Source organism: Momordica charantia (assembly GCF_013281855.1).
Source record: "Momordica charantia cultivar OHB3-1 chromosome 5 unlocalized genomic scaffold, Mcharantia_2.0 BLBB01000005.1, whole genome shotgun sequence".
In the NCBI taxonomy this organism is placed as follows: Eukaryota; Viridiplantae; Streptophyta; class Magnoliopsida; order Cucurbitales; family Cucurbitaceae; genus Momordica; species Momordica charantia.
Window position 1 is genome coordinate 21,230,722 of NW_028275163.1, and position 17,292 is coordinate 21,248,013.

At 35.1% G+C, this 17,292-nt stretch overlaps 2 protein-coding genes across 5 annotated transcripts; one reads left to right on the forward strand and one right to left on the reverse strand.

Moving 5' to 3' along the window:
* Positions 1-1,997: 1,997 nt before the first annotated feature.
* On the forward strand, positions 1,998-9,935 carry LOC111019342 (carbon catabolite repressor protein 4 homolog 1). Of its 4 annotated transcripts, none has more exons than XM_022295706.2 (12): positions 1,998-2,612; positions 5,031-5,787; positions 7,069-7,155; positions 7,265-7,348; positions 7,419-7,508; positions 7,607-7,693; positions 8,283-8,336; positions 8,428-8,519; positions 8,778-8,892; positions 9,004-9,151; positions 9,248-9,405; positions 9,528-9,935. In XM_022295706.2, the coding sequence occupies exons 1-11, from the start codon at positions 2,455-2,457 to the stop codon at positions 9,391-9,393; spliced, it is 1,818 nt and encodes a 605-aa protein (XP_022151398.1). In that variant the 5' UTR covers positions 1,998-2,454; the 3' UTR covers positions 9,394-9,405; positions 9,528-9,935. The 4 variants fall into 4 exon arrangements, with proteins under 4 accessions (XP_022151398.1, XP_022151399.1, XP_022151400.1 ...); XM_022295707.2 differs by having other exon boundaries at positions 9,533-9,935; XM_022295708.2 differs by having other exon boundaries at positions 9,248-9,401.
* Positions 9,936-11,195: 1,260 nt separating this feature from the next.
* On the reverse strand, positions 11,196-15,880 carry SDG38 (SET domain protein 38). Its single transcript, XM_022295765.2, has 7 exons — positions 15,303-15,880; positions 14,635-14,690; positions 13,647-13,773; positions 12,845-12,914; positions 12,582-12,758; positions 11,894-11,965; positions 11,196-11,679 (listed from the first exon to the last, which is right to left on the reverse strand). Exons 1-7 carry the CDS (start codon positions 15,684-15,686, stop codon positions 11,561-11,563), a joined length of 1,005 nt encoding a protein of 334 aa, XP_022151457.2. The 5' UTR covers positions 15,687-15,880; the 3' UTR covers positions 11,196-11,560.
* Positions 15,881-17,292: the final 1,412 nt, after the last annotated feature.

Below are 17,292 nucleotides of genomic sequence, written 5' to 3' on the forward strand. Positions count from 1 at the left end.
TCGCTCCACGCCGTCGTCCAGGAGAGCTTCGAACTCTACCGGGACATCTCCCACAGCCGCGTGCTTCTTCTCGAAGAAGCAAAATAGGAAGAGCATGGATGTGGAGAAAAGATAGGGAAGAGAATAATGACAAAAAAATAAGGTACATCAACCAAAATGAGTATAAAACTAATAAAAGTTAGTCGGCTTGAATATGACATTTATCGATTGTTAATGTCAAAATCTACCTAAGTCTCATGGTGCGACCTATGAAATCGGTGCAAGCTTCGTTAAGGGTACCTGCAAAACTAGGTAGATCATTCCGACGTCTAATTAAGTGTGGAATCTGAACTTAGACAGACCAATTTCAGACAGATTTTCATACCTGGATTGGTGGGGTGGTGGTGCATTTATAGCCATAAAAATGGTAGCTATCAGTCCCATAAGGTCCAAATGGTTGTCTCTGAACCCCCTCCTGTATCAAGGTGGGGCACTGAGGTGCTCTCGAGCACGTCTAAGTATTGGGCTCCGATCTCACAGGTTGGTACTTGGCCTGCTCCTAACTAGTTGGCCTTGAGGAATTGACCTCCAACACCAATTACCAGAGCTTCTCGCTTTGGTACAAATCTCCAAATTTTAGAGACTAAAATATTCGTGAACTTTGTTAATCTAAATATTTAGTTGAAGACTTAAACCAGAAGTCAAAACGAGTACAGTTCAACGGTAATTGATATATATCTCAAGTCAAAAATGTTGTAAGTTCGATCATGACCTCATATATTATGCTAAAAAAAGATTTAAAATTAAAAATATATTTTACCATAAATAAATGTAGATATATTGATTATTTTAAAAAAGATAAGAGACATCAGACACGTAATCTGACTAAATTATTTAAAACTTCAACGTTTAATTGAAATTGGGTTTCCTTTTTTATACAATATGTTGGGGTTACAAAATTAAAACTAAACCTATGGAAGTTGGAAACTAACTTGGAAGACCATTTGAAAAAAGAAAGACTATTTCGGAAGAGTAGTTGTTTAAAACTTCATCGTTGAAATACTATTTTTTCCACCATGTATTTTTAGCTTAGGTTAATTTCGATCCCGTATTTTTAAAATTTTCATTTTAATCAATTTTATTTTATTTTAATCCTTATACTTTTAGAATATTTGTTTTGATCCCTGTATTTTTTTAAATGATTATTTTGGTCCCTTCATTTTATTTTTTATATCACAATTTTGACACAACACTACATTCAATATATTTCTTGAAACATAACCTCCATAAAATTTGTGTCAAAATTTTACAAATAGGATTCAAAAAAGTCGTTTTTTAGGAATACAAATATCAAAATGAACATTTTAAAAGTACAGCATACATTAAAAATGTATGAACCAAAATTAACATTTTAACTAAACTATATTCAAATAATATGGCCAAACATGAGCATTTAGACCGTAATAATAAACATCATAAATATCATGGATTTGTTCATTGGTCCACGTGGGCTAAGGTAAATCAAAAGGATTTAGAGGGAATGAGATTAAACCATAGCCACCAATATAGGAATTAATTTTCAATGATGATTGTTTTTAATCAAAATCAAACCAACTTGGAATTATCCATCCAATTATGCCTTTGGCTCCATCCGATTATACTTGAGTCCATGATCGGCCTAATTTAAAGAAAAACCAAATTAGCATAGTACCCAAGTTGTCCATAATCAAATATCAATAGATACGACTTTAACACGAGTGATAAATCAACACTTCCATACCATTGAAAAACATAAAAAAACATCAACAAAATATTACTAACAAATTTCAAGTTGATTAAAAATATCTATCGAAGACCGATTGAACCTCCAATATTTACAATGTACCTTAACCGTCAAGCTCTCGTATTGGCTCATTTGGATAGAGATCGATATTTAAAACCTGGCCTATAATATAATTAATATAAGAGGATAGAAGAAAAAGAAATGTTGTATATAAAGGCCCCCTTCCCTCACGCCCTCTCCAGGTCCTCATCTTTCTCTCTCTTTGAAAAACGCATTATATTCAGAAATAGACCCAAAAATAAGATCACTTTCACTTCCTCCTCTGTAAAACCCTAATAATCGATCTTCCTCCTCCTCCTCCTCCTTTCTTCCCTCTTCGATTCTTCGATTCTTCGATTCCGTTTCCGCCGATCAGTCTCACGCCGCCTCATTGTTTCTCTCCAGTTCCACACCTCGCTCGCAAGATCTGCGCACATGTTCTTCTAATTTCTTGATTTCTTGGGCCCTTTTTTCCCCCTCCCATTTCGTCGCTGAAGTCTGCGGTTTTTGAGCTTGTGTAAATGGTGGATCCGCCTGTTCTACACCTGTTGTGGTATTCTTCAAGCTGCGTGAGTTGTTTTCGTTTCCTGTTGTGTTCGATTCGCGTTGATAGGTTTGCCCGGCTGTGACGATTGCGACGAGAGTGAAAAAGCATGCTGAGCGTGGTACGCGTGCATCTGCCTTCCGATATTCCTATTGTAGGCTGCGAGCTCACACCCTACGTCCTCCATCGCCGCCCGGATAAGAACATCAACACCGATGATGTCTCCGAGTCGGCTCCACTTGACGGTCAATTCCTGAGATACAGATGGTAAGTTCAAGTTTCTTTTCTTGCTGAATATGGATTGTTTCTTAGTCTGTGGTACAGTCATTATTGACTATTAGTCATGGCGTTTCAGTTGGACGTGTTTATGTGCTTTGGTAGTTCTGTTGGAACTTCGAACTCATTCTGTGTTGGTCTTGGAGCCTATCCTGTAAATTGATGTGTATTGCAATGGCTGTTTTCGTTTTTGTCTTTGTATAGTATGATTAATGTTTTAAACCCCTATATGCTATTCTCCCATTTATTTTCCTATTATAAGGCAAGAAATTGCCATGATTCTGATTTATAAATCAAACGATCAATTTGTTTGAAATTGTCAGCTTGGTATTATATAGACGTTATTAATTTTGTTCTACTGCGTCTGTACTTTTACATATGTTCAGAGTCGTTGCTGCCCTTTATTTGCTTTTTCATGGAATGTATTTCAAATAGTTTAAAATAGATATCATATAATTGGATATTAGAGATATGTAGCATACTGGCAATAGTTGGCCTTTTCAAAGTGTAAGGTGTGCAATAAGCTTCTTGCTCATCCCCTATCGTTATTTGTAAAATTATCATCTATGCAGTATATACAATAGGGGAAGAGTAAGGTTCATATCACTAATCTTCAGTTTGTTGATAATGCCATCTTTTTATACCTTGAGAGGGAGGACTCTTTGTTGTTAACCTTTATAAAATCTTCGGTATTTTTGAGATATATTCTGGGCTTTGGATCAATAGGAAGAAGTGCTCTGTGTCAGTTAGTGTCAATTATGAACTTGACAGGTGGGCTCGATTGGTAGGGTGTGGGGTTTTTCCCTACTATCTAAACATATGTAGGTCTTCCACTAGGTATAATCCTATTCCTGGTCAATTTTATTTGAAGAGACCTTACCGTTGATTGTAGAAGAATTTCCCCCTCCTCTCAAGGGAAAGAGATCGATGTTTATTCAGCCCATTTAAATAGGATCATATAACCTATTCTTGTTCTTATCCGTATTTAGGATCCTTTCTTTCATCAGTAATAGGTGGAAGAAAGTCATATGTGCTTCTTTTAGGAAGGAAGGGGTTGGGGGGGGGGGGGTGTTAGTTGTTTGGAGAGCAAGTGAAGAGCCTGTGCTGGAGGCAGAGAAATGCTTAGAAATTCAGCTCTCTTGGCTAAGGGGTTACTTTGGTTCCTTTTAAAATATGATGTTATTATAGGAAATAAAATATGATGTTTTGTGGCAACTAGCATAAGGTTTTAATCAGTAAATTTTGGTGGTGTCATGCTGGGTTGCAATCAGAATAATTAATACCTAGAGTAGTTTCAAGAGTTTTCTTATCCACCATATGAAATGAAATTTGGAACAAAAAACTGAAAATGTAGGGGTCACAAATTGAGGTTTAGTGTCAGAATCTTGTTGCTATGAGAGTTGAAACATTTGCTGCTCAGTGTTATTTGAAATAAAACATGGACATGGGACATAGACACGACACGGCGACACGCAAATTTCTAAAAGTATAGGACATGGACACGATCACATTTTAGGCAGTTAAGTGGACTTGTAAATGATTATTTTTTCTAAATAAGGTGATTTTGGATAAATTTATGAATCCAATTGTCCTTTCCTCCAAATGATATCTTTTTTCTTCTTTTTCCATATGAAGGTGTAAGTAGGTTAAGGAGACTTGAACCTTGGTTGGAATAAAAACCTTGAACTAATGTGATTTTGTCATATCTCATTACTAGTGGGTATACGTTCTCTTGTAGGGATCAGTGTTGCACAATAGTCCTTCAAGGCTTAAGTGTGTAACACATAAAAGTGAGATAATTTTTTTGTGTAGCACACAGTAGAAAATAAAATAAAATAATTATATATGTACGAGTATAGCATCATGAATGAAGAGATAATGAGAAATTAAATATATTATACACACACACACACACACACACACACACTCTCAGGTGTGTGCCTCTTCGTGCCAAGATGCATGCTCAGGTGTGCCGAACATAAACTGCACCTTTGGATATAAAAGGCAAACTTTTTAAGCGACTGGTTAGAATAATTTAATCAGGTTACTGAAGTTTGTTGAGTAGTTTAATCCCTTCTGGCACTTCTATACTTCATGCCATCAATGGAATTGTTTCTTATCAGGAAAAGTTATATAAGGAACACATATTTGTTGAGTAGTGTTTTATCTACTTTTTGGTTGAGGATATCTCTGAAAATTGATGAAGAAGCATTTACTATGCTAATAAAATCGAAGTGCAGCAGAATCTGGCCCTTTAGTGTTGCTGCATTTTGTAAATCCAATAATTTATTTTTCTGCCAGATTTTTTTTCCTCTGTGTAGGAATTGGGAAGTATTTTGGCTTTGGCACCAATCTTTTTGTTATAATGACGCTACTGATGTTAAGCTTGTTACAAAAAATTCTTTTCAGGTATCGCTTACAAAGTGATAAAAAAGTTGCTGTTTGTAGTGTACATCCTTCTGAGCAAGCCACTTTACAATGTTTAGGTTGTGTTAAAGCCAAAATTCCTGCTTTTAAAAGTTACCATTGCACCACCAAATGCTTTTCAGATTCTTGGCAGCATCATCGTGTTCTACATGACCGTGCTGCCAGTGCTATGAATGAGAATGGAAATGAAGAGGAAGAGTTATTTGGTCGCTATAATAATAATTCAACATCTGGTGCCATCAACTCCAGCTCATCTAGTTCTACGTTAAGTACTAGCTTGACAAATGGTTCAACACCATTATACCCGACAGCTGTTACACAAAAGACTGGTGTGGAGACTTGGTTAGAAGTAGGACGCTGTAAGAGTTACACACCAACTGCTGAAGATATTGGCCATGTCCTCAAGTTTGAATGTGCTGTAGTCGATGTGGAAACCATGTTGCCTGTGGCATCTCCACTTACTGTATTGACTTCTCGGGTCATTCCAGCTCCATCTGCTAGTCCACGTCGCTTAATACCTGTTAATGGGGTTGATGTGATGGGAAAGATGGATTTAGATGGCCGTGTGTCATCATCAGGAACCTTTACAGTGCTTTCATACAATATTTTGGCTGATGTGTATGCCACCAGTGAAACATTCAGTTATTGCCCTTCATGGGCCCTTTCGTGGCCCTATCGCCGGCAAAATCTTCTCCGGGAGATAGTTGGCTATCGTGCAGATATAATTTGTCTTCAGGAGGTAGCCACCACTTTGTCTTCATGCTTTATAAATAAATATAATTTTGACTACTCTAGCGTTGGCATGTTTGAATTCCAGAATTTTGCTTCTTTGCTTGTGAAGTTGTTCTAAGCGTTATAAATATTCAGGATCTTGCATGTTTTATATCTATTTTTATGTCAATAAAGAATCCAGTTAATACTTTGAAAAAAGTTTGCATTTTTAATTAAACACGTTTGATAGACGATGACAACTAGATATGATATAACCACCATGGAATAGGTTAGAGGCTAATGAAAAAATTAAGGACTTAGAGGGAATGTGTTCAAATCATGGTAGTATATTGATCAAACCATGGTGGCAATTTAATATACTGCTAGTTTCTTTGGCAACTAATTGCGGTAGAGTCAAGCGATTATCTTGTAGGATTATTTAAAGTGTGCGTAAGAAGCTAGCTTGGACACCCACATAATATCTAACAAAAACTAGATATGATATTTGGGTACTAGTTGCAGTACTATTGGGCCTCTTCTTGGTGTTGTGTATGGCTTTCTTAAAAGAAACTTTTTAATCTTTTTAAATCCATGTTTGTGTTTAAGTGATTTTAAGTTTATTATTATTATTATTTTTTTTTTTTATCTTTTTGAATCCATGTATGTACTGTTTGGATGTCTAAAAAGTTAACTTTGATCTTTTTAACCTATGTAAGGTATATACTTACTTTGATTATAAATTTATTATTTGTAAGCACCCTTCATTTAGCATTAATTAATAAAATTCCTCCAAAGATCTGCTATATTGTACTGAAAGAGCCATAGGCCACAATGCATAATTTTCTGTGACCTATGGAATATGTAACAAAGGTGTGAGTATTAAAAGCAAATGTTTATTGATCACCTTTGTAATATAGGCCTGAGTTTGGTGTTCAATTGTTCAATATGAATTTCTATAGAATGCCTTATATTATATTATATGAAAAGGATCGACGGTCAAACACATTTCTCATTTCAACCCAAAGAGACAGGTAGTGTCCCAAATAATGAGATGTAAAAGACATGTCTAAGGAAAACTATAAAGGAGCTAAATTTTCACGTCTACCTTTCTCCTCTTTCTTGTTTATTCTTTTGGAATGTGTTAGAGTAGATGATGAGCAACTTCAATGGTTTCTGCCTCACTGGGACCAATTATTTTTTTGGGGAATGCTTCAACATTGTATCATTGAAAATTTGGAAAAAGATTTCTTTATTTTTTTTGTTTGAATGTTCATGTATGAAGTATGTTTTTTTTGTCTTCTCTAAACAGGTTCAAAGTGATCACTTTGTGGAATTTTTTGCTCCTGAATTTGACAAACATGGTTATCAAGCTCTTTACAAGAGAAAAACTAATGAGGTTGATTTCACATTTATCATCTACAGTGAATTCCTTCATATATATAAAAAATTTATTTTAATTTTAAAGTCTATCTGTCTTTTGCACTGTATCTATTTATCTATTTCAGGTCTACAATGGGAACATACAAACAATTGATGGCTGTGCAACATTTTTCCGTAGAGATAGATTTGCACACGTCAAAAAATATGAGGTTAGGAAGTGTTTTCACTTCTTTGCAATGTGTGTGTTGCTGCATCCTAAATGTAATTTTACGTGTACAGGTTGAGTTCAACAAAGCTGCACAATCTTTGACTGACCCTGCTACTATTCTAACTGCACAAAAGAGAAATGCTTTAAACCGGTTAATTAAGGTGATTGTCTTCTACTTCTTTCCCCCATCTTATCTATGCATTTTGATTCATAGCATGTTGCGAACTAATAAAGAAATTTTTTCTGCACTGGTCATTAGGATGACGTTGCACTTATAGTAGTTCTTGAATCGAAATTCAGCACTCCAACCGTTGATAATCCAGGAAAAAGGCAGCTTGTTTGTGTGGTAAGCATTCTTGAATATTTGCTGTTATGTTTGTTTATTTTGGTGATCTTTCTGCGGTTTGATTTTGTCGTGCCTTTAATATAATTACTGGTTAATGTTATTGATGAGGCTGGATATATATATATATATATATATATATATATATATATATATATATATATATATATCAAGTTTATTTTATCTCTTCTAAGGTTCTCTTTTATGCGTACTTTACATGAAGCAATGTGTATCATTTTTTTCTTTTTAATTTTGATGCGTCACAGAAAAGCAACTTTTCTCTGAACTGAGTGGGTTGGCTATGGTTATTCAATGCCAAAAGTCAAGCAAACTTAGGTATTCTTTTAGACATCATAGGTTATGATTGTCACCAGACACTTGTGGGTTGTGGTTTCTATTTCAGAATTTCAACCTTGCTGTTTGATATGCTACTTTACAAGCAGAGTCATAGTCATAGATTTGGATCTTTTGCTTTCTTCCTGAAATTTACATCTGGATTTCCTCGGGGGGAGCCTCTTGTTGTCTGCTTACCTCTTCTCCCCTGCTTACATATTCTAGTGTTCATTAAAATTTCTTATTAACTTCTTATTAGGCTAATACGCATATAAATGGAAATCAAGATTTGAAAGATGTCAAGCTCTGGCAGGTGACTTGATTTTTGTTTTACTGTTTCATAATTTCTTCTTTCTCCCTCCCTTTGCATATTAATTTGTCTTGTTTAACATTCCCGAAACCAGGTGCACACTCTACTGAAAGGTCTGGAAAAAATAGCTGTCAGTGCAGATATTCCGATGTTGGTCTGTGGGGATTTTAATTCTATTCCTGGAAGGTTTGTTTTCTGAGTAGTTCTTTACTTGCGCTTGTTTTTATGGGGAGAACAACTTTCTTTGAGAACAAAAGTAGAAGACACGAGAGCAATAATAAAAGAAAAGTCCAAGCCAAGGAGCTGAAAAAGCTAATAAAATCTAGAGAAAAACCCAAGCTAGATTTCTTTGCGTAGTCCTTTATTTGCACTTATTGGCATATATCATCATATGGTAATGTCAAAGGTCTGTACAATTATCTTAGTTATTGAACTTTGTTGCAGTGCTCCACATCATCTTCTCGCAAGGGGGAAGGTAGAACCAACGCATCCGGATTTAGCCGTAGATCCTCTAAATCTATGTCAGCCACATAGCAAATTGTCACATCAGCTACCATTGGTAAGTCTTCTGTCGATATTGTCAATTTATGGTTTTGGTCAAGAAGTAATAAATGGAGGAGTTTGGGTTGGAGGTTATCTTCCCTGTTGTGAATCAAATATTTCCCCACAGGTTAGTGCTTATTCCTCCTTTGCAATAAAGGGAGTTGGTATCAGTTTAGATAAGCAGCGGAAAAGGCTGGATCCTACAACAAATGAACCCTTGTTTACAAATTGTACTCGGGATTTCATCGGAACCCTGGACTACATATTCTACACGGGTATACCACTGCCACTGGTTTCTCTTCTCTTTTTCTCCATTCTGTTCACAACTGGGATGAGTTTTTTTGAAAAAAAAACATTTTCTGTTTCTTCAGCGGACACTTTGACAGTGGAGTCTTTGTTAGAGCTCTTGGATGAGGAGAGCTTGAGGAAAGATACAGCACTTCCCTCCCCAGTGTGGTCCTCTGATCATATAGCACTCCTTGCTGAGTTTCGGTGCAAATCTCGGTCTAGACGTTAACCAATAGTGTAGGTAAACTTTTCTCTACATTGTCAAACTACTCTTCTGATCATCATTAATTATAGTCTGTCATTCACAAGTTCGTTTCGGCACCAGCAGGCAAAATCTAAAAGTAAAATTGTGGTTTTTTGTAGTTCAGGTGTGTGGAAGAAAGCATCGAAAGCAAGAAGATGCAGAAGAAAAAGGGTGTGTTGGTTGAGAAAAAAAGTACATTAAATATAGTAAGAAATGGTGGTAGATCATGCGGTGTTCAATTCCCACAGGTATCTCCACGTGAGATCATAATCTTCACTATGATCTGCTTTTGTATTTGTGGTACCTACCTTCTTCATCATCTCATAGTAAAGTTTTTAAATCTCATGCCTTAATCCCTTCGCATCACACACCATCCTCTCTTCTATCCTTTTACAACTCTATACCACCCTTCTCATAAACGGGCAAAAATATATACTTTACTCGTCTCTCTTTAGTGCTCTTTCTAAGAGAGAGAGAATAGGGAGATGATTATAATGGCCTTTACCAATGATATTTTCTTCAGTTGAGTCTTTTTCTTCCTTTTTTTTGGGGGCTGGGGGTTTCTTTTCATTTTGAGAATATTATATCACTAATACGGAGGTGTGAGGATTTGAACTTATGACCCTTTGGACGAGATGAGAATTAGAAGACCGTAGGTTTTCTCACCCTGATTATAAGTGATTTTAAAGAGGGTGATCTCCACCCTTTGCCCCGAGGCTGTTTCTTCCTATTGTGTTTAATACATCATTGTTTCTTATCCAAAAAAAAGTACATAGGTTTAGAGAGAAACATGCACGTAGGACTAGTTGAACAATGTTCAAGTCAAATATAACTTTTTATATTGGTGGACGAATGCGTATTTGAGTCTCCATATCCATATTTGTTAAGAAATTATTTGGGTGGACTGGTACAACGCGGCTATTCTTGGATGTGCAGAAGTGAAAAATTAAAAACTCTATTTCGAACATGCATCTAATAGTTAGGAAGAGGTGGCACTGATGCTGTGGCAGTTACATTATTAATTTTTTGTATCAATGATAGCGAAGGATGGCCAAGGATTTGCTGAATTATGTGTTCTATGGTTCTAGAATTTGATGATGGAACCGTGTTTTGAAAAAAAAAAAAGGGTGAAAATGTGTTTTTAGTTGTGTTTTGTTTGGGAAGGCTTGTGTTACACTTAAATTTGATACTATTATCTAAGTTTAAGCAAAAATAACAATCTATAGATGCATTTTGATAGTTATATTGATATCAATAAAATACTTTGACAAGAAACTATGAATCTTACATCCACGCCACTCTCTAGCATTCTTATCTTTTGGTGAATTTATAATTTTTGTTGAATATATGGTATTTTAATTAAACGATAAAATTCAAAAAATATATTATTTAAAATAAAATGGTCGGCATTTCAGTATCTTATATTTTTCAATTTGTAACAAAGTTGTATATATGTTTTATTATAAATTGAGCGGTATATATAAGTTAACATAAAAAGGAGGATCGGCATAAATTATTTGTTGAATTATACAAATTCGAAATATTTCACATGCTTTAAGGCCATTTATTCATAACACACAATGCAAACCACTAAAAAATCGGGATAGCTATTTTTCTTCTTTTTGAATAAAATACATTTAATGATGGAAAATTTTGATCATTTTCTCCCGTTGAGTTGTTAAAGATGCGTTTTGAAGTTCATTCAAAATAAAATACTTTTGATTATAAAGACCATAGCAAAAGTGTTTTTTGATGTTTGGTCTCTAAGAACTTTATAGAGAAAAGTATAATAACGAATCAAAATGTTTGATCTACACTCAAAAAGTGTTTTCTCAACTGAGTATTTAGATCAAAGTACACTATAAGTACTTTCTCAAGCAATTGGTCCCTTTTAAAAACGGTTACAAATTACTTCAACATGTGATAGTCATTAGTGAGAAGCACTTTTCAGACATAGCCGTAAGTGAATTTAGATTCTGACCCGGAAAATAAGGATACTGGTTCGTTGAACATTCTTCCTCCTCTCTTATCCAGCCAGGTAGTATCATTCCGTATCGAACAATAGCTACTTAGAAGTGAGGCAGGGGTCCAACAATTTGGTTTCAGTTGAGCATATTATAAGCGAGAAGTTTTAGACAGCAAATGACTTCATTTAATCACCAGCCGAACACCGAACACAGTTGCAAATGAAACCGAACCCCTGCGATAGCACACTTTGCCGAGCGCCATGGTCCATACTTGTGTCAATATAGCAGATCCGAAGCTCTTCATCTGTAATTACTCTAGCATTAGTTGTATGTAGTTTCTTTATTTTAAAGGATTTGTTTGATAGGTTATGATGCGCAAAATTTCACATTTGTCGTGCTTTTATGTACACATAAAGCCAAGTATTCTCGTCTTGCTAACTTATGCGTTCTCAACTCATCCTTGAATTTGTATAGAAATGAAATGACACAATGAAAAATACATTACATTTAAAACTTACCAGGCTCAACATCACGGAGTGCCTTCAATCTCGCGTTTGCATTGTTTATCCATATAATGTGTGTATTTGGATCTGCAACAAGCATAGGCATGGTATCATACTTCAGATTAGTACTCAGCATTTCTGAAAGCTAGTCCGGGACCGCAATCGATTTTTCTTTTTTCAATTACCAAAAAAACAAGCAAAGAGAAAATGAAAGATTATAAAAGGGCATGCAAGAGAACACGCCAGGAGGAGCTAACCAAAAAGTAAACAAACTATACCAAAAAAGAATTCCAATCTACAACAACTAGACCTAAAGGATAATACAAAACTCTTTCAAAAGAACCGCCCACAGGGAAGGCACAAAATCTGCGACTTCTTCCCTTGATCTCTCAACTCTCAACACCGTTCTCCTATTTCTTTCCAGCCAATTCTTCCGCAAGGCAAAGAAAGCAAAATGCCGAATGAATTAACATAATTTCGAATCATTGGAACGAAGTCAAAATCTTCAAATGAATTGAAAAAAAAACCTTTAGATAACAGATGCAAGCAAATAGCAAACTTTGTGGCTCTTATGGTAACCGTTCCCTTCCTATGTCTTTTACGTCTCGACTAAAAGAAATGCTCAGGAAAAAAGAGATAATGGGGAAAAAGTGGAAGGATAAAAGTGATGCAAACATGTAAGCAGAGATTAAGGTGTACTGACCACAATCATGGTTATAGAAGGATGGTAGCATATAAACAGCATTCCCAATAGCAGCTTCAGCTTCAACACAGGCCGCTGCAGCAGAACGAAGATCTTCGTACCCTCCAGCCAACTCAATACGAAATGCATTAATACGGATTCGAGCCAGAACTCCATTGTACCATTCTTGCGTTAAAACTTGGAATATGTAAGTCAACAACAACGAGAAACAATAGGAGGCAAGTAATATCGTCACAAATCTCTGGCAGCATGTAGTAGGATACATAACATCCGTTCATCTGTGATGTTTGCCTTGGCTAAGGCTGTTCTCAGCAAGCTGTATCCTTCTTCAAACTGATAATGAATAAAACAATATTCACATAGTAACTAGATTTTCCAGAGAATACATACACTTTCTTATCTTTTTTCAACTAAAATAAGACTTCCATTAACATGGGTAAAAAAAGGAAGGTTCTTTAGCTGGTAAAGTGTTAGCCAGTAGCTACCTTTGTGACACATTTGGTTTGAGTGAAACAAGATTTGTTCGAAGATATATTTACAATGAATTGAGAGGTATGGGGATTAGCATAATCTTCACTATGGTAGAAATATTTTCATTCTTTTGATTACTTATGGTAGAGGGCACTTGTAAGTTGTAGGTGGGCTTCTATGCCACAGTTCCTATACAACTTGTTTAGCGGCTATTTTTGTAGTACTTGTTGGTACTATGGCAGCCTGCCTTCCTACTCCAAGAAAACATATACAAACTTAACACTCAATGCAAAGTTAAATTAGTCTTCACCAAAACCTTGCTTACATAAGAATATCAGAATCGTAGTTTTAGCTGAACACAAATCAATTAATTAAATTAGTCATTAAAAAAAACAGGGAGTTGTACACCTACTAAGACTGCAAAATGCTAGCTCCAAGGTGATATTGTATATTACCACTACCAGTTCATGCTTGTAATAAACCCAAGTGTCTGAACAGAAAATTTTTGTGCTCTCTCTGTTGGAGACAGACCAAAGTGGCCCATCATACAAACTCGTCCAGAATTACATTATAAAATATGTTCAAGTATTTTACCTCCAAAATCATATGAGGATACAAACTAGAGGGTTGAAGTATGTCAAGGAGGTCAGAAGATATAGCTCCAGATATGACCATACAAGCCAAGCGCTTCACCAAAAGAGGATATTTCAAACCTCGCCCCCTAGACAACAATATGAACGTGATTAGCTTATATGATGTTAAATATGAGTGAGCACCTTTGCATGTTTTAATTAACTTAGTAGATCAAAAATAAGAAGAATACCAATATAAAAGACAGTCTATTGCTTGAAGATCTAGAAGAGTCGAGATAAAAAATATGATAAACAAAACAGCCCCGTATTTATATGCTAATTACTAATTTTTTTGTTGCTAATAGTTTCCTCTTGGTTAGTTCAGAGACACCAGCTGAAAAATTAATCCATGAATGCTAAGTACTATGATGGTAACTTTAACATGTGAAGAATTGAGTTCACTTTGGGAAAAATCAGTTCCATCTTGTCATTTTGCTCATCTCCATCCATGGAGCCGAGATTTGTTCTTAATACACTCTTCATTTTCCCAACAGAGAAGAAAGGGGAAAAAATAGAGCATAGAAATAAAATAAAACCACCGACAGTATCAGGGGCCAAAGAGAAAATAGGTGCAGAAAATTTGTTGACTTGTGAAAGACCCTACAGATATGACTGTAAAACGTATTTTCCCCCCTAAAAGAAACATTAACATAATAAATAAAACCAGACAATTAACCACTACAACTGGAAAGTCCAGCCTTTAAAACTATGTATCAAAAAGGTACTAAAGCTGGCTTGGTTAGTACATCCAAAAGGGCACTCCATAGTCCATACCAATAATCAATCACATCATCAAGCCTTAAGAGAATAAAATCTTTTGCTTACTTTCCAGATACTCCAGATTATTGTCATAATTGCACTACAATAGAACAGAAATTTTTGAATGCATGTATGTACAGTGGGGAACATTGAATTTATTGGTGACATAAATGATCGAAAAGTTAATGTACCTGCAATAGTTGTCGTAGCCTGACCAATCTGCTTCCATTTCAACATCATAAAAAACCTACCAGAAAATAGTTACATTTCTTCACTCCAAAAATCAGATACTTAGTAAAAATCATATACATGTGAAAAGTTGCCAACCAAAGCCTAGAAAGGGAAAATACCTCAATCTTCTGGACGATCACGTTTCTAAAAATTTTTGTTCTTGAGAAACAATTCAGGATGCTAAAATCGAGCTTATTCCTAAACTCAAATTTTAAAAACAAATTTCGTCCTCTTCCACATTATCAGAAGCTCATTTCCAACGTAACTAAACGAAATTACAATTTTATAAGTGCAAATGAATAAATTCTTTCAGAAGCAAAACTACAAACACATGGCGGACATGGTACAAAAATAAAAAACTTCTGAACAAAATAAGACTCGCCAGAGCAAACAAATGAGAGAGTAATATGTTTAATTTAATCTCACATAAGTTCATAAATACGATATAATGGAAGCGTTGGTGCAGACAATTCACACACCAGAACAAATTAATTCGTGTCAGAATGGCTGGTAATTTCACCTAAAAAGTAAAAACATTAACGTAAAACAGTCTGATCAATAAATTGTAACAGAAAAATATAGATTACCTAAAACACATGAAGCAAATAGTGAAAGATTATATTGATACCTTGGAATGCCGTTCACACTCTTCGCCGCAGAACGATCCACGATGAGCTTCGGATTTAGCGTTAGCATTTCTCAGCTTCCCCAAGCAGAAATTGCAGACACGGTGGACAGCCGATAGCGTAGGGTGAGCCACGAGTGGTTTGGCAGTGTGAATGAGTTCGCCGGCGCCGATCTTGCGAGTGGCGAAAACTCCGCGACCGGCTGAATCGGTGAGTGAGACTCGTATCGGAGGCGGACCGCCGGGAGTGACGGAATCGGCATTGTGGAGTCCGGCGGTGGTGGTGGAGGAGAAAGGCGGCGGAGAAGGAAATAGGTTGTTCTGAGAGTACGGGAATTTGAACCGGGAAATCCAACGGCTGTAACGCACCAACGAAGACGGCGCCATTTCTCTCTCTACTGTGTGTACTGTTACTGTTAGAGAGAGAGAGATCAGAGACGAAATAGTTGGATTTGGGCTTACTTGGGCCCATGGGCTGAATTTCTCACTGGGCCAGGCCGCATTAAATAGCCTAATTTTCAGCGCCTTGTGAAGTTGTGATTAATTGAAATTAGAAAATTACTTTTTTTTTCTTAAAGAAGGGTAAATACATGTTATGTATCTAATATTTTAAGTAATTCTTAATTCGATCTTGAATTCTTCAAGATTCTTAATTTTCTCCTAAATGTATCAAAATTTCTCTATTAAGTCCTATAAATATTATCTTTAAATTCATTGAAAAAAAACGTATTTGTTAATAAATCATTGTTTTATTAATATATTTAAACAAATGGACGTGCTACTTAGACATGCTATTTAAAAGAGATGGAGTTGTTAACGAGCAAATAAAAATTTTTCTATGGATGTGTTAGGGTTCATGTGTCGAATAGAATATCACTCCAAATATATCAATAGAACAATAATTTATCTCAAATTTTTATTAGAATTTTTAATAATTTTTTTAAATGGAAATGTTTAATTGAAAATTTTTTAGAACTTAAAAATTAATTAAATGATTAGAGAATTTGATATATTCAACCTCTTGAAAAAAGTTAAATCATAAATTAAGTTATTGACCTTTTAGCCTCTTTTCTATTTTGTTTTTTTTTCCGTCAAAGTCCTTATATTTAATTTTAGAACTTCAAAATCTTTTAATTATGTTTCTAATGTTTCTATATAGTTAATAAAAATATTTATATAGCAGGTTAGTTGATTTGATATGATATGACAAATTTAAAAAATATTTGTATCGAACAATTGTTCACTTCACATTAAACCAATTAAAAGGAAAGCACAACAAAATTTTTTAAAAAGGTTTAATGGTTAAAATACACACAATATTTAAAGTTGAGAAATTGACTTTATAATTTAACTCTTTTACATAAAAAGAAAAATATTGTGGAATTGCTATTAAACATTTTATAAATCATAAATCTAGAAATAAAATTGGAGCTATACGTTGTGGTAAAGAGTCGAAATGTGAAATTTAGTGGTCTTGAAAATTGGTGAAAAATTCATGGGTTCTTTGGAATCCAGCTTCTAAACTATATGATGCTATCTATTTTGATATTCCTACTTTGTTTTGCAGGGCAATTAAGGACCTTAATAAGGATAAACTTAATGTGTTTGTGTTAATCCTATGGTTGTTTTCGATTCCGAGGAATTGCAACATCCAAAATTCTCACGAAACTTTCAAAGAGAGGACCTTTCATATGGGCATACTACAATACACAAATGAATAACAGGAAATAAAATTCATCTTAATACCACTCCACAAATCAAGCAATGCATGTTATTATCGGCAACACAACTGAAATTAGAGAAATGGATCGAAATCGAGAAAGTTGGATACATTCATAGCCTCGTACCTATAAGCTTAACAACCATGTTGCTGTTCTAAATAGGAGTGTCGGTCTTGGTGCTGTGATCCGTGACTCAAATAATTAGGTAATGGCTTTTATCCAGACATTCTAGAAGATGTTGCTTCTTATTGGTGCTGTTGGGAAATCTGCAC